A 24,039-nucleotide genomic window follows, 5' to 3' on the forward strand; every position below is an offset into this window, starting at 1 on the left:
GTCATATCACCAATTTCCCCTCAGTGTCTTGGTGGAAACCAGACTGAACCAGGTTTTTCTCTAGGATTTTGTGTGGGGTACAGAGATGAGGTAGTCATTCAAAAATCATGTTAAACACTATTATTGCACACAGAGTGAGTCCATGCAACTTATTGTGTGACTTTTCTATTATTTAGGCTTGCCATAACAAAGGGGTTGAATACTTATTGACTCAAGACATTTCAGCTTCTCATTTTTTATTAATAAAAATAAAATCAAAAATGAAAAACATAATTCCACTTTTACGTTATGGGGTATTGACACAAAATCTCAATTTAAGCCATTTTAAATTCATTCTGTAACACAACAAAATGTGCAAAAAGTCAAGGGGTGTGAATAGGGCTGTGGCGGTCATGAAATTCGGTTAGCCGGTGATTGTTAAGCAAATAACTGCCGGTCTCACAGTAATTGACTGTTAATTAACATTAACACGCTTAGCATCTCCTGGCTTCCACGCATAGCCTACAAGCCATTGACGCAGACCGTTGGAACATCTACATTTTTAAAAAGTTTTTAAAACCCATTTAATATAGCCTACACCATCACAATAAATCAATTTATTTTAGACAGGTCTAAAGAAACATGAAGAAAATGTTGTCTATTTCTGAAGAACAGAATAGCATACTCTGAGTTGTCCTTACAGTATGTTAGGCCCTGATCTGGTATGCGATAAGGCTGTTTTTATTTTATTTTTTATTTCACCTTTATTTAACCAGGTAGGCTAGTTGAGAACAAGTTCTCATTTGCAACTGCGACCTGGCCAAGATAAAGCATAGCAGTGTGAACAGACAACACAGAGTTACACATGGAGTAAACAATAAACAAGTCAATAACATGGTAGAAAAAAGAGAATCTATATACAATGTGTGCAAAAGGCATGAGGTAGGCAATAAATCGAATAATTACATAATTACAATAATTACAATTGTGAGCTACACTAGTTCATTTAGCAGACAAGATTTGCTTAGAATTCCATGGCATAATTGTTTTTATTATTTTATAGAATGAAGAATTCAATTTATCATAGCTTAATAAAATATAAAGGATATTTTCTCCAAACGATTTCAAAGCAAGTGCGCACATGCAGCTACTCTGTGTTGAGCGGTTAACAAAGAAACTGTCCTCCTATATGCTTAATAATTTATGCAACTTATTTATGCAACTTTAATAGTACAAACGTTGGGCTATATGTTTTGATGTTTAATAAATTCTATGGCTGCATGATGGGGCTCTAATGAAAAAAGCAAGCTGCACCCACTTCATCAGTCTCTCATTCACCATTTGACAAGCACTTGATAATTTTCACACCAGGCCTCAAATTTCCCGGCGGCATGCCCTTTGAGTGGCCATAATGCCCCCCTCAAAATTCCATGCCTTTTGCAACCAAAGTAGCCGTTGTGCCCTTGGGCTGAATATAATAGGCTAATTATAATTCCATTCTCCCAGCTGCCGTGCTAAGAAGCACCTCTCACTCACATGGCTCTCTCAGATGTAGCCAATGCCTGTCAAGTGATCTGGTCCTGCTCACAATCATTTCACCTAAGAGTCAGCTTCAAGTGAATGAAGACAGACACATCGGGGACACAACCTCTTATTGAAATCTGAGGCGCAAGTTGAAGATTTTAAAACTGTCCACATTTAGCCTACTTTTGTCAGCCAACAAGATTAATAGGCCTAACGAAGAGCAAAAGCACTAGCCTATGTCATCTAAACTCAGCAAAAAAGTAACGTCCTCTCACTGTCAACTGTGTTTATTTTCAGCAAACTTAACATGTGTGATATTTGTATGAACATAACTAGATTCAACAACTGAGACATAAACTGAACAAGTTCCACAGACATGCGACTAACAGAAATGGTGTGTCCCTGAACAAAGGGGGGGGTCAAAATCAAAAGTAACAGTCAGTATCTGGTGTGGCCACCAGCTGCATTAAGTACTGCAGTGCATCTCCTCCTCATAGACTGCACCAGATTTGCCAGTTCTTGCTGTGAGATGTTACCCCACTCTTCCATCAAGGCACCTGCATGTTCCCGGACATTTCTGGGGGGAATGGCCCTAGCCCTCACCCTCCGATCCAACAGGTCCCAGACGTGCTCAATGGGATTGAGATCCGGGCTCTTCGCTGGCCATGGCGGAACACTGACATTCCTGTCTTGCAGGAAATCACGCACAGAACGAGCAGTATGGCTGGTGGCATTGTCATGCTGGAGGGTCATGTCAGGATGAGCCTGCAGGAAGGGTACCACATGAGGAGGGAGGAGGATGTCTTCCCTGTAACGCACAGTGTTGAGATTGCCTGCAATGACAACACGGTCAGTCCGATGATGCTGTGACACACTGCCCCAGACCATGACAGACCCTCCAGCTCCAAATCGATCCCGCTCCAGAGTACAGGCCTCGGTGTAACGCTCATTCCTTCGACGATAAACACCAATCCGACCATCACCCCTGGTGAGACAAAACCGCGACTCGGCAGTGAAGAGCACTTTTTGCCAGTCCTGTCTGGTCCAGCGACGGTGGGTTTTTGCCCATAGTTGCCGGTAATGTCTGGTGAGGACCTGCCTTACAACAGGCCTACAAGCCCACAGTTCAGCCTCTCTCAGCCTATTGCGGACAGTCTGAGCACTGATAGAGGGATTGTGCGTTCCTGGTGTAACTTGCCATCCTGTACCTGTCCCGCAGGTGTGATGTTCGGATGTACCGATCCTGTGCAGGTGTTGTTACACGTAGTCTGCCACTGCAAGGATGATCAGCTGTCCATCCTGTCTCCCTGTAGCGCTGTCTTAGGCGTCTCACAATGCGGACATTGCAATTTATTGCCCTGGCCATATCTGCAGTCCTCATGCCTCCTTGCAGCATGCATAAGGCACGTTCACGCAGATGAGCAGGGACCCTGGGCATCTTTCTTTTGGTGTTTTTCAGAGTTAGTAGAGAAAGGCCTCTTTAGTGTCCTAAGTTTTCATAACTGTAACCTTAATTGCCTACCGTCTGTAAGCTGTTGGTGTCTTAACGACCGTTCCACAGGTGCATGTTCATTACTTGTTTATGGTTCATTGAACAAGCATGGGAAACAGTGTTTAAGCCCTTTACATTGAAGATCTGTGAAGTTATTTGGATTTTTGTGAATCATCTTTGAAAGACAGGGTCCTGAAAAAGGGACGGTTTACTATCCCCCATAGCACAAAAGTTGACCTTTTCTATTGGTCAACTTGTTCTTCTGTGCAATAAATAAATATTCCAAACATACTCTGGGACAGCTGTGGGATGCGATAGATCCCAAATTAATACAGCGATAGAACATCGCTCCGAGATGCACAAATACTATATACCATTTAAAATGTGTGCATCTTTCCTTTAAGGGGCAATTTAATCTTAAATCAGCTATAAATCTTCTTGTGACAGGGGGAATGAAAGTGTGTTGTGTGCAACAGGGAGGGGCAATTGAATGCAAGCTTCACAAAAAAAAGATACAATTGTAAAAAATAAGAAATTGTGTTATGCTCAACCCACTTAGTTTTCCACCACAAAACACCAGAAAATAGCCAAAAAGAGTAGAACCAGCTCACCTGCTTTTACACTATGATTTGACTAGTAGATGTTCATTTTTTTCAGTATTTAAAAATAAATAGTTTTACCATATTCAAATTTGAGATCAGTTCACGTTAACATGCTTGACCTCAAAATGAGGGACAAGTTGTTGTTTTTTACCTTAAAATGAATCACTAATCACATGAAATAAATAATAATCTCCATACATTACTTTCCCAAAGTAACAAAACAACGGGATTTACAATGATGGTGAAAAATTTTGAGTTTAAGTGGTAGTAAACTTCAGAGAATTCAGAGGGACATACCAACATTTTGGTGCTTTAGCAAGTCTTTATTCATATTAAAAATTTTTGCATTTTCATGTGGTCTATATTAAAGGGGACTTCATTTAATATAACAGCCTTTTAAAATCCGATATTGGTGCACACTTCTTCAAATATCACGCAAAAGGGACTCATTTCGTGAAACGACTCTCATGCTACTTGTATACTGATTCTAAACATATTTTTGCTATCACACCAATAAAAACGTCAGTCATTGATTTAGGGCTGACTCTGACTAAAAGAAAGTATTGGTCAACCGAGTCCATTGGTCAAATTTGTCAAACGTGTATTTTTCCATGTATAGACACATCCTTTGTGTTTTGATCAAATCAGCTATATCCACTGAGATTGTCTGATGCTTTAAGAGCACTGTTTGATGAAATAATTAAGACACACATATGACTAGAGGGAGTCCGACCGCAACTGATTTGATTGTGCTGGGCCGGCCTGAGACTTGCTGCACTGAAGAAGAAAAAAACAATAACAGTGAGTGACTGTGTGACTAGCACCGTTGTCTCTTTCTCTCTCCTCCCTGCTGCAGTGACCAGCACAGAACATCAACAGTGTTTATCGTGCTGTCTGTGTTGCTGAAGCTGCATCATAATGCAGGTAGCCTAGTAGTTAGAGCGTTGGACTAGTAACCGAAAGGTTGCAAGATCGAATCCCCGAGCTGACAAGGTCAAAATCTGTCATTCTGCCCCTGAACAAGGCAGTTAACCCACTGTTCCTAGGCCGTCATTGAAAATAAGAATTTGTTCTTAACTCACTTGCCTAGTTACATAAAGGTAAAATAAATTTAAAAAATAATTACAACCATTTTTGACTGAAAAGTTATGTTACCGAAATCCCTCGTTTAGGAGAAACAATCCCTATGTCTCTTCACGTGACAGACGTATGTGACAGATGTATGCATTGCATGCGCGTTCACAGGCACTATGCGCGCCAAATTGCAATCACTGGTGAATAAACTGGATGAGCTCCGGTTAAGACTATCCTACCAACGGGACATTAAAAACTGCAATATCTCATGTTTCACCGAGTCGTGTCTGAACGACGACATTGATGATATACAGCTGGCTGTATATACATCGGCAAGACAGAACAGCTGCCTCCGGTAAGACAAGGGGTGGTGGTCTGTGTCTGTTTGTTAATAATAATCGAATATTAAGGAAGTCTCAAGGTTTTGCTCGCATGAGGTAGAGCATCTCTATTTATCATAACTCTCTATTTACCACCACAAACCGATGCTGGCACTAAGACCGCACTCAACGAGCTGTATAAAGCCATAAGCAAACAAGAAAATGATAAACCAGAGGTGGCGCTCCTAGTGGCCGGGGACTTTAAATGCAGGGAAACTTCAATCCGTTTTACCTAATTACATGTGCAACAAGAGGGAAAAAACTCTAGGCCACCTTTACTCCACACACAGAGATGTGTACAAAGCTCTCCCTCACCCTCCATTTGGCAATTCTATCCTCCTGATTCCTGCTTACAAGCAAACACTAAAGCAGGAAGTGCCAGTGACTCGCTCAATACGGAAGTGGTCAGATGACGCAGACGCTAAGCTCAAGACTGTTTTGCAAGCACAGACGGTAATATGTTCCGGGACTCATCCGATGGCATTGAGGAGTCACCAGCTTCATCAATAAGTGCATCGATGACGTTGTCCCAACAGTGACCGTTACATCCAGTTGAAGTCGGAAGTTTACATACACTTAGGTTGGAGTCATTAAAACTCGTTTTTCAACCACTCCACAAATTTCTTGTTAACAAACTATAGTTTTGGCAAGTTGGTTAGGACATCTACTTTGTGCATGACACAAGTAATTTTTCCAACAATTGTTTACAGACAGATTATTTCACTTATAATTCACTGCATCACAATTCCAATGGGTCAGAAGTTTAAATACACTAAGTTGACTGTGCCTTTTAACAGCTTGGAAAAATCCAGAAAATGATGTCATGGCTTTAGAAGCTTCTGATAGTCTAATTGACATCATTTGAGTCAATTGGAGGTGTACCTGTGGATGTATTTCAAGAACTACCTTCAAACTCAGTGCTTCTATGCTTGCCATCATGAGAAAAGCAAAAGAAATTAGCCAAGACCTCAAAAAAACAATAGTAGACCTCCACAGGTCTGGTTCATCCTTGGGAGCAATTTCCAAATGCCTGAAGGTACCACATTCATCTGTACAAACAATAGTACGCAAGTATAAACACCATGGGACCACGCAGCTGTCATACCGCTCAGGAAGGAGACGCATTCTGTCTCCTAGAGATGAACGTACTTTTGTGCGAAAAGTGCAAAGCAATTCCAGAACAACAGCAAAGGACATTGTGAAGATGCTGGAGGAAAAGGGTACAAAAGTATCTATATCCACAGTAAAACAAGTCCTATATCGAAGCCACTGCTCCAAAACCACCATTAAAAAGCCAGACTACGGTTCACAACTGCACATGGGGACAAAGATCAAACTTTTTGGAGAAATATCCTCTGGTGTGATGAAACAAAAATAGAACTGTTTGGCCATAATGACCATTGTTATGTTTGGATGAAAATGCTTGCAAGCCGAAGTACACCATCGTGAAGCACGGGGGTGGCAGCATCATGTTGTGGGGGTGCTTTGCTGCAGGAGGAACTGGTGCACTTCACAAAATAGATGGCATCATGAGGGAGGGAAATTATGTGTATATATTGAAGCAACATCTCAAGACATCATTTGCTTGGTCGCAAATGGGTCTTCCAAATGGACAATGACCCCAACCATACGTCCAAAGTTCTCCTTAAGCAAAATGGCTTAAGGACAACAAAGTCATGGTGTTGGAGTGGCCATCACAAAGCCGTGACCTCAATCGTATAGAACATTTGTGGGCAGAACTGAAAAAGCCTGTGTGAGCAAGGAGGCCTACAAACCTGACTCAGTTACACCAGCTCTGTCAGGAGGAATGGGCCAAAATTCACCCAACTTATTGTGGGAAGCTTGTGGAAGGCTACCCGAAACGTTTGACCCAAGTTAAACAATTTAAAGGCAATGCTACCAAATACTAATTAAGTGTATGTAAACTTCTGACCCACTGGGAATGTGATGAAAGAAATACAAGCTGAAATAAATCATTCTCTCTTATTATTCTGACATTTCACATTCGTAAAATAAAGTGGTGATCCTAAGTCAGGGAATTTCTACTAGGATTTAATGTCAGGAATTGTGAAAAACTGAGTTTAAATGTATTTGGCTAAGGCGTATGTAAACTTCCGGCCTCAATTGTACATACCTCAACCAGAAGCCATGGATTAAAGGCAACATCCGCACTGAGCTAAAGGGTAGAGCTGCCGCTTTCAAGGAGCTGGTCTCTAACCCGGACGCTTATAAGAAATCCCGCTATGCCCTCCGACGAACCATCAAACGGGCAAACGTAATTGCAGGGCTAAGATTGAATCCTACTTCCCCCGGCTCCGACGCTCATCGGATGTGTCAGGGCTTGCAAACTATTACAGACTACAAATGGAAGCCCAACTTCGAGCTGCCCAGATACACAAGCCTACCAGACGAACTAAATTACTTCTATGCGCGCTTCAAGGAAAGAAATACTGAATCATGCATGAGAGCACCAGCTGTTCCGGACGACTGTGTAATCACGCTCGCCGTAGCCGATGTAGGGATAGCTCCCTTTATTTCAACTTTCGCCTAAATGACATAACCAAATCTAATTGCCTGTAGCTCAGGCCCTGAAGCAAGGTTATGCATATTATTGGTACCATTTGAAAGGAAACACTTTGAAGTTTGTGAAATGTGAATTGAATGTAGGAGAATATAACACAATTGATCTGGTAGAAGAAAATACAAAGAAAAAAACAACCTGTCTTTTTCTACCACCATCTTTGAAATGCAAGAGAAAGGTCATAGTTTTAGCTATCACTCTGGTTGTAATTCCAATAGTGTCCACAATTTGGCAGCAGTATATGTGCAAATGGATAACTTGAAAAATTTGTGAACAAGAAGACTTTTAGTGTGAAGTCCCCAGGTACATTTGGGCAAATCGTGAAGGAGACATTCGCATTCATATTCCATTTTTCTGCAAGAATATTGTCAAATTTGCTTGGACTTTTATTTAGCTTTCCAAGTATTAGTAGCCATATTATAAGTTCAAGATTTGCTCTGAATATAACTCTGGACACAACGTAAAAGGCATGCTGTCGCAAAAGGTTAGCGCCTACATTTTGAGACCAAGACGGGGTTTCCGGATACTCCCATAAAGCCCAGCTCATTGGCTATCTAGCTAGCTTTGTTTGAACCCGATATGTGCTTATTTGACAAAGATACAGTCGTTCAAGTGATGGCCGCCCGCGTCATCGGTGTGCCATGAAGGCGTTACTCTCTGACCAAACATGGTGTCCTAAAGGATATACTACACCCCTAATGAAATAGTGAAGTCTTGTTACCTTCTAGGATCTCTGAGGAATAGATACAAATGTGAATTTACTCGTTCAAACAACGTTTAGGGTGATATTTTCACAGATTCCTTTCTTTTCAAATTGAACGAGTGGAAATACAAAATCGATCGTGCTTGCTATATGGACCTTTTAAGGATATGGAAAAGGATTTTATCTAACAAAACAACACTTTATGTTATCTCTGGGACCCTTTGGATGATACATTCTGAAATCTTGCTCTGATTTAAGTACACATTCACCTTCAGAGGTGAATTTATCGCGTTAAAAAACGTGTTTTGTTAGGAGCTCTCCTCAAACAATAGCATGGACGTTTTTTCGCAGTAATAGCTACTGTAAATTGGACAGTGCCGTTATATTAACAAGAATTTAATTATTTTCAGCCAATATAAGTCACTTATATGAACCGACATTTGTTGTTTCTCTAAAATCTGCGATCTTGACATAACGCACTGCGTGATTTACAACTGTCCCGTTACCGGGACGCCTATCCCTAATTAAACAGGTCAACATTTAGACCGATTACCTGGACGTGTACTCCGAGCATGTGCTGACCAACTGGCAAGTGTTTTCACTGACGTTTTCAACCTGTACCTGACCGAGTCCGTAATACCAACATGTTTCATGACTGCAGTGTCCGCCAATCCCAGATGGTGAGGTTGTGGTTCCTTCCTGAACATCCCTTTTACCACGAGGAACCAACCAATCCCGGGAGGGAAAAGTACCCCCCAAAGTGCTTTACATTGTACTGGAGTCAATCACTCCAGTCATCAGAAACGTGTATCAGTATTTTCTGACCATATGTCATGTGCAAAGTGTTCTGAGTGTTCACTACTTGTTTGTACAGTGCCAATACATGTATACCCGGACAGTTTATTAGGTACACACATCTTATACCGGGTCGGACCCCCTTTGCCTCCAGAACAGCCTGAATTATTTGGGGAATGAATTCTACAAGTCTGAAACTTTCCACAGGAATGTTGGTCCATGCTGACGCAATGGCATCACGCAGTTCCTGCCGATTGGATGGCGGTATACCTCCCCCACCAGCCTGTACCGTTGACACCAGGCAGGATGGATCTATGGTCTCATGCTGCTTACGCCAAATCCTGAGCATGCGCAACAGAAACCGGGATTCGTCGGACCATGGGATGTTTTTCCACTCCTCAGTTGTCCAGTGTTTGTGATCGCATGCCCACTTGACCCACTTCTTCTTGTTTTTAGCTGGTAGGAGTGGAACCCGGTATGGTCGTCTGCTGCAATAGCCCATCTGGTTAAATAAAGGTGAAATAAAAAATAAATGAAATCTGTGACAAGGATCGACGAGTTGTGCGGTCCAAGATGTCGTTCTGCACTCCACTCTCGTTCTGTGTTGCTCTCTCATCAACAAGCAATTTTTGCCCACAAGACTGCTGCTGACTGGATGTTTTTTGTTTGTCTTTCCGTTCTCGGGAAACCCTTGACACTGTTGTGTGTGGAAAGCCCTTGATGGCGGCCGTTTCTGAGAAACTGGATCCAGCGTGCCTGGCACCGACTATCATAGCACGCTCGAAGTCACTTAGGTCACTCATTTTGCCCATTCTAGCGTTACATTTTACTGTAGCTGGATGCCTGTCTGCCTGATTTATACAGCAAGCCATGGCCACTTGACTCACTGTCTGTAAAAGCGATCCATTTTCGTGAACGGAGCTGTACCTAATAAACTGGCCGGTGAGTGTATATCTCTAACTGTTTTGATGTTCCCTATATTCCCAATCAGGTGACGGATGGCTCAGTGATCGCCCTAGTGCCCAAGCAGAACTCTGCCTACAACATCTCCAACTCCTCCACCTTCACCAAGTCCCTCAGCAGATACGGTGTGTGTTTGCATTTAGACAGGCAGCCCAATTCTGATCTTTTTTTTTATCCACTAACTGTTTTTTTGACCAATCACATCAGATCTTTTCAGATCTTTTTCAGAGCTGATCTGATTGGTCAAAACACCAATTAGTCTTGACAGTAATGTTTGAGAGTGATGTAAGTGACCAGAGACTACCCCCTCCCCCTCTCTTGATCCCCTCTCTTCCTCTCATATCCTATCTCTATCACATGTCACATAATGCATTCATCTGAATCCGAACCATGTCCCCTCTAACCCATCTTCCTGTCCAGAGAGTATGTTGAGGACGGCCAGTAGTCCAGATAGCCTGCGCTCCCGCACCCCCATGATCACGCCCGACCTGGAGAGTGGCACCAAGCTGTGGCACCTGGTCAAGAACCACGACCACTCGGACCAGCGTGAGGGCGATCGCGGCAGCAAGATGGTCTCTGAGATCTACCTGACCCGCCTGCTCGCCACCAAGGTAAAACAAAGTTAGACACTTTCCCTCTCTACAGCATTGCAGAGTTCACACAGGCTGACAGGTATGCAGGCGGGGTGATTGGTTGAGCCTTCTTGGGTGCGTGACAAAACACAAAACAATGGCAGACAATTTCTCTCCCCTCGGATCTAAAACTAGTTGTAACCACGAACTTCAATGACTAATATTCCTGCATCCCAATAACATTGTTGTCGAAAGGGCTTGTTAGCGATCCCTTTATAAGCCACGTTTTCTTATAAAAAATGGCTGACGTTAGCGACACTGCGTCTAGGCTCTGGAGCTCATGGGCACATAGACCTGTCACGTAGGCTTCAGGAGCCAGCTGGTTAGATATGATCCCACCATGGCCAACAACAACTAGCTACTAGTCCATTTTCAGCCAAACTCATAGCTAGTTTATCCACCACATTTAGAAAGATGGCTACTGACTGAAATGTAGCTAGCTAGCATGCTGAATCACACTAGGGATGAAACATTTTCTGAAAATCTACAGTTTCTATACCGGGAATTATTCATATTTGTCCCTGGAAATACCTTAAAAATCAGAATTGCCCATTTGAAAGCATTTTAAAACCAAGATAGGGTTACTCAGGGTTCCCTCAAAATGAGATTGTCGATGTGCCACATTGCCGTCTTGGCTGCACCACTATGTAAAGATTTTACAGCAAGTGAAACTGATATTTAGTAATGATAGAATAACTTTGGTCGCCAATGACATTGTTGTGAATTGCTAAACAGGCCATTCATAAATTCAGAGCGTTATCATGTTCCTCAATTAATTCAACGCATTTCGGCAGTAGGCTCGACACAGAGCGCACCCCGAGTAGGTCATAGCGTTTCGGCAGTCAAACGAAAGTCAAATGACCAAAGTGGCTAAGCTTGCTAGATAACCTCCAACGAATGACAGAATATCTCCTATTTGGCTAAATCAAGTTGATGATTATACAGATATCAGATCAGCTCATGAATAATGGAGAGATGAAGAGTGGAAATATCAAGGTGGGGACCAACTTTGTTAAAAAGTATCCTTATCTACCCTCATACCGTTTGTTGATCACACATTCCACATATGGGCAGCAATACGAGACAGCGCGGAGAAGCGGGGGACATTTTATGGCGGTATTTTGACATGCATAGGAGAGACGTGCTTTGATAATGCAACCTATCGATTATTGATTAAAGCTAGGAATTTTTCTGCGATTTCTATGAAGTCGTTCTTAACTGACTTGCCTAGAGGTAAAATAAAGATAAAATAATTGTTTTTTTTTAATGCCGGCGAGCAAGCTAAACAGACAGCTCTGCAGCGCGTCTGTGTGACGTTTCACACCCAAGAAGGCTCAACCAATCACCCGACGTAACTGATGAATATTAATGACTTTGCCTACAGCTATCCTTTAAAAGGAGGATAGCTCCTCCAATAAAGAAAAACAACACCCACTGTACAAGCTCGAACCGCTTTCCTCCCGCAGCCAGCTCGCTCATTGACCTTTGTTTCCCCGGCGACTGGCTCAGAGGCTCATTAACATTTTTCATAACCTTTTGCATGAGGAGGTGCAGCTCCCAAACGCTACGTTGTGTCTTAATTAGCAGCCTGACCTTTGGCTATTGAGCTGTTTGGTGTTAGCTGGAATCGGGTCCCGGGGGGGGGGGGGGGGGGGGGGGGGGCTTTTTCCTAGGACCTAGGACATTTTATTGGTACCCTCAAGGCAGTGTTTGAATTGATTAATGGGGGTGTCCATATTTTTGTTCTAGCCCAGCTATAAAACACACCTTGATTGAATCAAGCGCTTCCAGATGAGTTGGTTCGTGTTGGGCTAGAACAAAAATGCGCATTCCTTCAAGTCACCCGGGGGGCCCAGGTTTGCTGTTCAGCGTTGCATTCGTAAGAGTGCATTGTACCGAACATTCCAGATGGAAATGCTCTTGCAGGTAGAAGGCTCTTGTTTCGATCCGATCGTTCCACAACGTGAATGCAGCCCAGCCCATGTTTTAATGAGACTGGTGCTAGTGACACTAGTATTAAGCACTAGAGCCGGTGTTATGCTATTAACCGACAGCCTGTTACTTTCTGCTCCTCCATGCCTTGTTGGTAGCATATCATCTACCAGGCGCAGAATGCCCCACAATACCATGCAGTCATTTAAAAGGTGCTAACTACGTTAAGGGATTTTTGCTCACCCTTGCAATATCTCTCCCCTGTTCTTTTCTCATTATCTTGTGATTTCCATTGTTACTTCAGGTAGAAAAGTGCAAGGTTAGGAAAATGGGGGTTGGAGTGTTTTTAATCGTTAACGCAAGTGGGAGGACAACAGGAGACTTGGCCAAGTGTAGTTTCTACTTCTTGTAATAGTGCCTGATACTTTCGATTCTTCCCCAAAGTGCACACCCTGCCAATCTGGCTCTCCAAGCAGCCTCAATCAAATGCTCCCAAGTATTTGAAAGAAAACCAATACTTCTTTTAACCCAGGTCTGTGATTCATCTCCATCTTCCTTCTCGTCTCCCCAGGGTACGTTGCAGAAGTTTGTGGACGACCTGTTTGAGACTATCTTCAGCACGGCCCACAGAGGTAGCGCCCTGCCACTCGCCATCAAGTACATGTTTGACTTCCTGGACGAGCAGGCCGATAAACACTCCATTTCTGACTCGGACGTACGGCACACGTGGAAGAGCAACTGGTGAGTGGGTCAGGGCAGTTTGTGCATGTGTGTTCGGTGTGTGTGAGACAGAGGGAGGAAGAGCAGGTTTTTGTCTAGGAGAGTATATGTGACCGTGTGTGAGAGAAGTTGGGTAATAGTGTTTTTCCTTGCAGTGTTTGGGGGTGAGTGTTGGGGACAGGGGATGCTGGTGGGAAAAGCTATAGAAGGATGGGCTATTTGTAATGGCTGGAATGGAATATGGAACCGTATCAAATACATCAAACATATGGAAACCACATGTTTCACTCCGTTCCATTTACTCCATTCCAGCCATTACAATGAGCACGTCCTCCTACAGTGGCAAGAAAAAGTATGTGAACCCTTTGTAAATACCTGGATTTCTGCATAAATTGATCATCAAATTTGAGCTGATCTTCATCTGTCACAATAATAGACAAACACAGTCTGCTTATAACTAATAACACACAAACAATTATGCATTTTCATGTCTTTATTGAACACACCGTGTAAACATTCACAGTGCAGTGTGTGAACCCTTGCATTTAATAACTGGTTGACCCTCCTTTGGCAGCAATAACTTCAACCAAACGTTTTCTGTAGTTGCGGATCAGACCTGCACAACGGTCAGGAGGAATTTTAGACCATTCCTCTTGACAAAACTGTTTCAGTTCAGCTATATTCTCGGGATGTCTGGTGTGAACTGCTCTCTTGAGGTCATGCCACAGCATCTCAATTGGTTTGAGGTCAGGACTCTGACTGGGCCACTCAAGAAGGCATATTTTCTTCTGTTGAAGCCATTCTGTTGTTGATTTACTGTGTTTTGGGTCGTTGTCCTGTTGCATCACCCAACTTCTAATGAGCTTCAATTGGCGGACAGATAGCCTAACATTCTCCTGCAAAATGTCTTGATAAACTTGGGAATTATTTTTTCTGTCGATGATAGCAAGCTGTCCAGGCCCTGAGGCAGCAAAGCAGCCCCAAACCATGATGCTCCCTCCACCATACTTTACAGTTGGGATGAGGTTTTGATGTTGGTGTGCTGTGCCTTTTTTTCTCCACACACTAGGGAGAGTAGCAGCAGTGCTGAACTTTCTCCATTTATAGACAATTTGTCTTACTGTGGAATGATGAACATCAAGGCTTTTAGAGATACTTTTGTAACCCTTTCCAGCTTTATGCAAGTCAACAATTCTTAATCTTAGGTCTTCTGAGATCTCTTTTGTTCGAGGCATGGATCACATCAGGCAATGCTTGTTGTGAATAGCAAACTCAAATTTTGAGTGTTTTTTTTCATAGGGCAAGGCAGCTCTAACCAACATCTCAAATCTCGTCTCATTGATTGGACTCCAGGTTAGCTGACCCCTGACTCCAATTAGCTTTTGGAGAAGTCATCAGCCTAGGGGTTCACGTACTTTTTCCAACCTACACTGTGAATGTTCAAATGATGTATTCAATATAGACAAGAAAAATACAATAATATGTGTGATGTTTGTTTAAGCACACTTTTTTTGTCTATTGTTGTGACTTAGATGAAGATCAGATCATATTCGATGACCAATTTATGTAGAAACCCAGGTGATTCCAAAGGGTTCACATACTTTTTCTTGCCACTGCATAGTTCGTCCCACCAGCCTCCTCTGGTTATGGTTAACTCAAATGTGTTCCCTCTCTCCTTCCCTCCCCCCAGTCTTCCTCTGAGGTTCTGGGTGAACGTGATCAAGAACCCCCAGTTTGTGTTTGACATCCACAAGAACAGCATCACAGACGCCTGTCTGTCTGTGGTGGCCCAGACCTTCATGGACTCCTGTTCTACCTCAGAACACAAGCTGGGCAAAGACTCACCCTCCAACAAGCTGCTCTACGCTAAAGACATTCCCAACTACAAGAACTGGGTGGAACGGTACGGCTAGTAGCTTTGTTATGTACCTGGCAGACATTTTGGATCGGGTTGAAAATGAGGCACTTGGTTTCACTTTGTTTAAGATTGGATTCAAACAGGGTTTTATCCTCCTTTTTAAACCATTTGATGCATCATATGATGTATCATACTGTATGAAAGAGTAATTTGCACCGTTCAAGATGAGGTATTTTGTAACGATAAGTGTCTTACTCTTAAATCATTTCTGGGTAACAATTAATTACCTTACTGTAGTAGTTTTCCATGTAATGTTCAAACTTTTTTTTTTAATGCGTTTTAGCAAAATAACTTTCTCAAGCAAGAATATTGCTAGGACTGTCTGGGAGTGGTCTGGGTGGGGAGGGAAAATCTGAAAACTAGCCGTTACTGGCTCTTTGGTATTGGTTTATTTATCAATTTACCGCATGGTGATATCACCAGGCAAGGAGAAACTTCACCCATGTAAAACCTGCTGATTAGAAGGTCCTGTGTAGACCAGGACCTATCAATAACACTGTTCACATTTCTTTCACCTTTACAGTGTTACTTTCATCAGCTGTTGTACAATATGATACAAAACACAGGAGAAAACTGAATTTGACTGCACCGGGCCTTTGATATATATTCAAATGGCACACGCTTAAACAATGGGGGGTCTAAACTTGAGAATTCTACCTGGTGTCGATAGGGTTAATGGCAAGCGCCTTGATGAATCATTTGGTCTTTTGATCCTCTCTCCTATCCCTTCTTTTTTTGTTGTTCCCCTTCCCTCGCTGTCTCTTCTCCCTCCTTTCTTTCTCTCCTCTCTCTCTCTCTTTCTCCTTTAATCGCCCTACTTTAATCCTGTTGTCTCTCTCAGGTACTACTCCGACATCTCGCGGATGCCTGTCATCAGTGACCAGGATATGAGTGCGTACCTGGCGGAGCAGTCGCGGCTCCACCTCAGCCAGTTCAACAGCATGAGCGCCCTGCACGAGATCTACTCCTACATAGTCAAGTACAAGGACGAGGTGAGGACAGTGGCCACCATTTTGTTTTTTTGTTTGTTTATTTATTTAGCCTTTATTTAGAAAGGATTGGACCCTACTTTGGAATATATCACTTTGAGAGAGTGCTCCGTTGTTTCTCTCAACTACTGCTTTTGTCAAATTAATGTGACGGTTTCTCATTGTTCTTCTCCCTCCCTCCCCTCCTCTCTCTCATTCGCTATTGCCCTCTCTCTCTCTCCATCCCTCCCCTTTGTCTTTCCTTCTCTCTGTCTCTCGGTGTCTCTCTCTGTCTCTCTCTGTCTCTCTCTCTCTCTCTCTCTCTCCATCCTCAGATTCTGTCAGCTTTGGAGAGGGATGAGCAGTCGCGGAGGCAGAGACTCAGGAGCAAGCTGGAGCAGGTCATTGACACAATGGCCCTGGCCAGCTGAGGAACGACCCTTCCTCTCATCCTATTCTTCTCCATCTTCCTCGCCGTCTCTCCTCACCCAGAGAAAATGAAACTCAGACAGTGTGGTTTTCAAACCCTCCTAAAAACACATGATGAGCTACTGCAAAGGATAGAAGGCAGTACACTGCACAGGGGCGATTTAGCAGTACTGGGCGGGCCTGTGCGTGTGTGTATGAGTGTGTAAATGCAGGTCTATAAGTGTGTATGTGTGTCAGAGACCGGGGCACTGGACATTTCGTCGCACACACACCGAGAGACAACATCACCGGAAAGCATTTTGATTATCGTAGCTGTTGTCGTCGTGGTTTTGTTTCTCCGCTGTCGGTTTTCCTGGATTTTGTCTTCGCTGAAGCCGTGTCTCTGGTGGCCAGGATGGGAGTTTTGGAATGGAACTCCGTTTTGGCATCACGAAAAGGACGGAACGTTGTTTGGACATGGGCCTTTCTCAGAGCCAATGAGAGAGTGGTCACATGATTCCTGTAGGAGTCAAAGACATTATTACTGTTTTGTTTTCGTATCATTTTTTTTAAATAAATGTAATCAACTGCCCATTCTGATCTCTCGCCACCTGTGTTACTGCTGAATTTGCACAATTTACAGAAAAGTTACAAAGGAAGACTATATAGATATTATATATAAATACAACTACATTTTTTAAGAAATTAAGATTAGGGTTAAAACATTTCAGTTTTTAGCTGACAAACACAATTTAAATAAATCCATCAACAATGAAACTTTAAAATTGATATTTTGAGCAACAAAAGAAAATCTACATTAGAAGAATAAAACAACCGCAAACGAAAAATAAACAAAAGTTATCCTGTGCCATGTTTTTGCTGTTGTTGTGAAGTGCAAAGACATTTTGTTAGATGGAATATGCTACCGTATGATTTAAATATGCCTAGTGACTGAAATTATTCTCTGAGTAATAAAAGATATGAAATGTAAAATATCTAGGGAAGAAAAAAGCAACTTTGTCCCTTAGGGCAACCATAGGAAGGGCATCTCATTATATTGTCATATTTCTGTATTGAAAAGTTGCGAAAATAAGAATTTGCTGTCATTTCCGATATGTCGTGCAATCTCGTTTTTTGAAAAGCATCACAGACTCACGCAAGCGTTGCTTCTTTTCCTAGACACTTCAGATTAAATCTAGTTTGAAGGCTAATTTGTATCTTCCAGGGCTAAAGAATTTGACCGTTTGTGCTACAGTGGTTGACCAATGTAGAGCATTGCACTACTTGAACCAATAACCATCTATAAGCTACCCCACCACCAGTTAGCATCACCACATCTGATTGGCTAAGCTTGGCAGGAAATGACCAATGCTGAGTGGGGTCATAGGTCAACGTGTGTACATGTGATAGAACATCCACTCTACCCGACATGTGCCCTGAAATAACGTATTGGGTACAGTACATCTTGAGGGGCTGTGAACGGGAGGAAATCCCAGTTTTACCCCTAAACAAGTCTCGTGTCTCCACCCCTATTATACAACCGGAAATCCACCCTCCTACAGTATTTCTCTTAATCTCTTCTGTACCTCCCTAGGCATTCTCTCATCCTCGTAACATCCAAAGACAACAACAAGAACAGTCAAACTCTAGGTGGTTCCAGACTTGGTCCACCTATCCACTAGTGTTAGCCTCAGAATGTGTTCTCAGTCAACTCAACTGGTAAAATAAGGGTTAAATAAATAGCTAAATGGGGTCAGGTAGGGCTTTACTAAGCCTCTCAGTCTAAAATAACAGAGTGGAGAAAGACAGAAAGCCTTTTCCAGCTCCAGGCCCCTCTCGCTCATCTCTTCCCAATGCTATTATGCAGATAATAGGCAAGGTGACGGTAGTACGGTACGGAAATCTCCTTCTCTCCTAACCCAGAGATATGAGACGAGACGGGGCTTTAGCTCTCACCCATAGGGGGGTCGGGACTGGGGAGAAGAAGCACCCTCCACTCATTAGCAACACAAGGCTAAGTAATCCCTTAGCTCCTCTGGCACTTGTTTCCATCTAAACAAACCCTAATGCCATGTGTGGCTTAAGCTTTTTTAAATACTTCTCTCTTAAGATAATTGTTATTCTCGCTCTTCTATTTTCCCTTATTTTTTTGAAGTTTTGGAAGTTTGACTTTGTGGTGCAATGTTTTTTTTGTTTTGTTTTTAAATTGCTTGCGGAAAACCAAACTGTGGTCTAATGTATTTTCGTTTGATTTTGTACATTGTATTTACTTAGTTTTTTTTTCATGATGATGAAGTGAAATGAAGCTTTTGGCAAATTTTATTGTAATTAGGTTGTTTTCGTTGTTTTTCTCGTCTCTCTTTTGAACATGTATATTGTGCGTAATACGGTACGCCGAAGATAAAGACGTCTTTGGTTTATCTGAAGTTTAAGTACTTTACCGATCTAAAGGTTTCTTTTCTGATCTCCACGATCAGTGGAAAACATTGCATCAGATAAGCATCTGTCTTTTCAAGATTGAATGAGTGACTTGATGCTATAATCCACATCTTCATTTTTTTTTAACCATCAGGGCTATCATTCTACTCGGAAATAAATGCTGTTCCAATTCATTGTATGCCAGGTTCCTTCCAATATTCCTCTGCACAGAAATGAAGAAAAAAACACCCCTAAATAGACAGGACACATTGGTACATCTCAAATGGCACCATAATACCTATCTATTGCACTATGGCAGTGGTCAAAACTAGTGCATTATATAGGGAATAGGGTGCCATTTTGGACGCAGACATTGATGTATACAGCTATACTGCATTCCTGTTGTACCTTTCTCTACATATCGGACCGTTTACGTAGGGGTGCTAGCCTGGTCCCAGATCAGTTTATGATGTATAGCCAAGACAGTATTAACAATGTATTGAGAGGACTGCACAAACAGATTTGAGAGCAGGCTATACAGCTGCTGCTTTGAGAGCCAAACAGAACCCTTCTAGGGACCACTCGTCTTGCACTACTTGCGTTCTTGGGCCAAAACAACATTCCAAAGTTAGCTTCTTCAAACAGAACAGGGTTCCTTTCTAAGCAACCGTGTACCTGACTAACTTGTTGGGAGAAAGCTTTACATTTTGACATAATACATTTTTAACTACTGTACATACTGCAATTTTTTTTTTAAATGATTAGTCAGCTTTACAGGGTTTTAAAAAAACATGTTTTTCCACGAGTACACAACCTTCCCTCTTTTGCTGCGTCTATCTTTCGGTGCTCTTAGATCACAAGTTAATGAGGTAGATTGGTCTCCGAAGCTCAGTGAATTTGTTAATAGCAGTCCTATGAAATATCCGCATCGTAACCATGTATGCGGAAAATACATTACACGCTGGCAGCTCGGCCTGTCCAAACTCTTTCATTTGAGTTTCTCCCATCACTGCCCTGGTTGGGTTTCTTATGAAGACGCAACTTATTCTCCATTTCTCAGGACATTGCCCCTGTTGTTTTGCGACGTTCTCTCTGCGCTGTAGTTCCATTGTTTCAATGTTACGGCCTTGAGAGGAGGAAGACTTTAGCTTGTTTTTGCATGACTGCTTGAGTTTTCGATCAATTTGCTTCGCCTAAGTCCAGAAGGCTCCTACGTGAGATTTCATTGTTTCACATGATCTGTCCCTGTTTGTTTGTTTGTATGGTGATTGGCTTGTGTTGGTGTCACCTGAAGTGGTACAATGTACAGCATGTCGATTTAGTAGCATCATGGCCATTTAATGTGATTAAGAGGAACCGGCGCTAAAACTTGACAGGGCCTGACATAAAGCTGTCATAGGACCGATATAGTGCTGTCATATGATCGACAGCCTGCCGAAGTCGTTTGTGGCTAGCCCCACATTGTTTGGTTGACCATCTCATGCCATATTACAGTGTTATGTCAATCGACATACATATGAACTGTTATGACCTCACATGGTCCATCTCTCATTAATCTTTCCCTGAACCATCTACACCCAAACAGATTGGGCCAGTTTCCCAGAACCAGAATAAGCCTATTCCTGGATTAAAAAACACCTTTTCCACGGAGATTCTCCAATGAGCTTGATTTTTGGAGCTGGAATACGTTTAATTCGGATCTGGGAATCTGACCCAAAATGATCAACCCAGTCATGCCTTGTCATACTATTGCCTTTCCAAGCCCCGGTTTGAGAAGATTCTGATCATTTATTTTCCTCTTCATTCATTTTTACCAAACTCTCTCAACTCAGTAGCTTTAATTTTTCAAAATGAAAACTGCAAAAATCGATCAGTTACAGACAAACTGGCAAGATCTTTTTTTTTCCCTACATACAATAATTCTGATACTTTAAGTTTCAGACTTCAAGTGACTGTCACAAGTGTGCAGGTTAATGTTCATTGTGTAAATATTCTGTTGTTTCCTATTTTGCAGATTTACTACTTGTAAATAAACACTCATCAAGGAGAGATTAAACATTTTTTGCTAAGTAAAATGTGGGTTTCCGCTCTCTATTTGGTGTTGAAAAGTGTCCACAAAAAACACACAGGATTTGAATTATTCGTAGCCAGAGTGAATTCATTGATTTATTTTACAATGAGATGATATTGCTTGGAAAACAGAGCGTGCTTTAAAATTACAATACTGTTATACTGGAATGGTCTTACCGTTTCTCTGAAGTCCCGTATCGCCCTACTGAAACGATATGTCTTATCGATGGCCATCTTGGTGGTAAAGTTTCTAATATATGATGATGAATCATATTACTGTTTATGTCTGTCTATTTCTGGATGTTCAAGGGAATTTCAACTGTGCCACTATTGGGGGGTTCATTGTAGAACTGAATTTACAGCGCCTTCAGAAAGTACAGCGCATTCACCCCTTGACTTTTTCCATATTTTGCCGTGTTACCAAGTGGGATTAAAATGGATTTAGTTGTCATTTCTTTCCAACGATCTACACAAAATACTCTTAACAAATTCTCACATTTGTAAAAAGAGATATGAAAAATAAATCCCTAATATATCTTAATTAGAGAAGTATTCAACCCCCTGACTCAATATAGAATAACCTTGATTACATCTGTGAGTCTTTCTGGGTAAGTCTCTAAGAACTGTGGATTGTACAAAATGTGCTCATTATTCTCTTTAAAATTCTTCAAGCTCTGTCAATTCGGTTGTTGATCATTGCTAGACAGTCATTTTCAAGTCTTGCCATAGATCTTCAAGTCAACTGTAACTAGGCCACTCGGGAACATTCAATGTCATTTTGGTAAGCAACTCCAGTGTATATTTGGCCTTGTGTTTTGTGTTATTGTCCTGCTGATAGCTGAATTTGTCTCCCAGTGTCTGTTGGAAAGCAGACTGAACCAGGGGTTCCTCTAGGATTTTGCTTGTGCTTTGCTCTATTCTGTTTCTTTTCATCCTAAAAAACAACTCCCTAGTCCTTGCCGATGACAAGCATACCTATAACATGATGCAGCCAAATATGAAGAGTGATACGGGATTTAGGTTAGTATTGTGGAGTAACTACAATGTTGTTGATCATCCTCAGTTTTCTCCTATCACAGCCAAATACAAATGTATTTATAAAGCCCTTTTACATCCGCAGATGTCACAAAGTGCTATACAGAAATCCAGCCTAAAACACAAAACGGCAAGCAATGCAGATGTAGAAGCACGGTGGCTAGGAAAAACTCCCTAGAAAGGCAGGAACCTAGGACGAAACCTAGAGAGGGACCAGGCTCAGAGGTGACCAGTCCTTTTCTGGCTGTGCCGGGTGGATCTTTGATGTGTATGTAACTCTGTAGCTGTTTTCAAAAGTCACAATTGGCCTCATGGTGAAATCTCTGAGGTGTGTTTTTTTTTTTTTTTTTTACCAGGTAAGTTGACTGAGAACACGTTCTCATTTGCAGCAACGACCTGGGGAATAGTTACAGGGGAGAGGAGGGGGATGAATGAGCCAATTGCAAACTGGGGATTATTAGGTGACCATGATGGTTTGAGGGCCAGATTGGGAATTTAGCCAGGAAACCGGGGTTAACACCCCTACTCTTACGATAAGTGCCATGGGATCTTTAATGACCTCAGAGAGTCAGGACACCCGTTTAACGTCCCATCCGAAAGACGGCACCCTACACAGGGCAGTGTCCCCAATCACTGCCCTGGGGCATTGGGATATTTTTTAGACCAGAGGAAAGAGTGCCTCCTACTGGCTCTCCAACACCACTTCCAGCAGCATCTGGTCTCCCATCCAGGGACTGACCAGGACCAACCCTGCTTAGCTTCAGAAGCAAGCCAGCAGTGGTATGCAGGGTGGTATGCTGCTGGCACCCTACACAGGGTGTAACTGGCAACTGAGTTAGGAAGGATGCCTGTATCTTTGTAGTGACTTGGTTTATTGATATACCATAGAATGTGTAATTAGTAATTTCACTATGCTCAAAGGGATTGTCAATGTCTGCTTTCTTTTTAAACTTCCCTCCCCATCTACCAATAGCTTTTTTTGTCTTTTATCCATCTACCAATAGGCGCCCTTTGCGAGCCATTGGAAAACCTCCCTTTGTGGTTGAATCTGTTTTTGAAATTCACTGTTTGAGGGACCTTACAGATAATTGTTTGTGTGGGGTACAGAGATGAGGTAGTCATTCCTAAAATCATGTTAAACACGTATTGCACAGTATTTAAATACATGCAACTTATTATATGACTTTGTTAGGCACATTTTTACTACTGAAATTATTTAGGCTTTCCATAACAAAGGGTTTGTATACTTATTGACTCAAGACATTTCTTAAAATGGCTAAAAACATAATTCCACTTTGACATTATGGGGTAATTTGTGTAGGCCAGTGGCACATTTTAAATTCATCCTGTAACACAGTAAAACGTTGAAAGTCAAGCTGTGTGAATAGTTTCTACAGGCACTGCATGTGGACCTATACAGTTTGTGTACCAGAAAGTCCTGGTACTGCTCCATGTAAGACTGCGTAATTGATCTACACAAAATACTCCATAATGTCAAACTGAAAAGAAATGTTTACAATTTTATCAAAGTTAAATATCAAAAATAGTTGTTGCGTAAGTATTCACCCTCTTTGTTAAGGAAAGCCTCAATTAATTCAAAAGTAAAACTTTGCTTAATTAACAAATCACAAAAGTTACTCTGTGAAATAATAGGGGTTGATGTGATTTTTTTTTATGACTACCCCTTCCTCTGTCCCACATACATACAACATATGTCAGGTCCCTCTGGTAAGTATTACATTTCAAGCACCGATTCAACTACAAAGACCAGGGAGCTTTTCGAAAGACTCATGACGAAGGGCAGTGATTGGTTAATGGGTAACAATAACAAATCACACATTGAAT

General features: G+C 42.0%; 1 protein-coding gene across 2 annotated transcripts in view; it reads left to right on the forward strand.

The window, feature by feature from the left end:
• The window catches only part of LOC129841537 (plexin-A1-like), a 253,451-nt gene extending 232,287 nt beyond the window's left edge, over window positions 1-21,164 (forward strand). For both annotated transcript variants that reach the window (XM_055909850.1, XM_055909860.1), the window contains exons 27-32: window positions 10,122-10,218; window positions 10,514-10,704; window positions 13,229-13,398; window positions 15,068-15,280; window positions 16,137-16,287; window positions 16,599-21,164. In XM_055909850.1, the coding sequence (XP_055765825.1) occupies window positions 10,122-10,218; window positions 10,514-10,704; window positions 13,229-13,398; window positions 15,068-15,280; window positions 16,137-16,287; window positions 16,599-16,694 (918 nt within the window). In that variant the 3' untranslated portion in view covers window positions 16,695-21,164. The remainder of the gene's footprint in view (window positions 1-10,121; window positions 10,219-10,513; window positions 10,705-13,228; window positions 13,399-15,067; window positions 15,281-16,136; window positions 16,288-16,598) is intronic.
• The last annotated feature ends 2,875 nt before the right edge of the window (window positions 21,165-24,039 follow it).

This window comes from Salvelinus fontinalis, chromosome 3, assembly GCF_029448725.1.
Source record: "Salvelinus fontinalis isolate EN_2023a chromosome 3, ASM2944872v1, whole genome shotgun sequence".
Classification (NCBI taxonomy): domain Eukaryota; kingdom Metazoa; phylum Chordata; class Actinopteri; order Salmoniformes; family Salmonidae; genus Salvelinus; species Salvelinus fontinalis.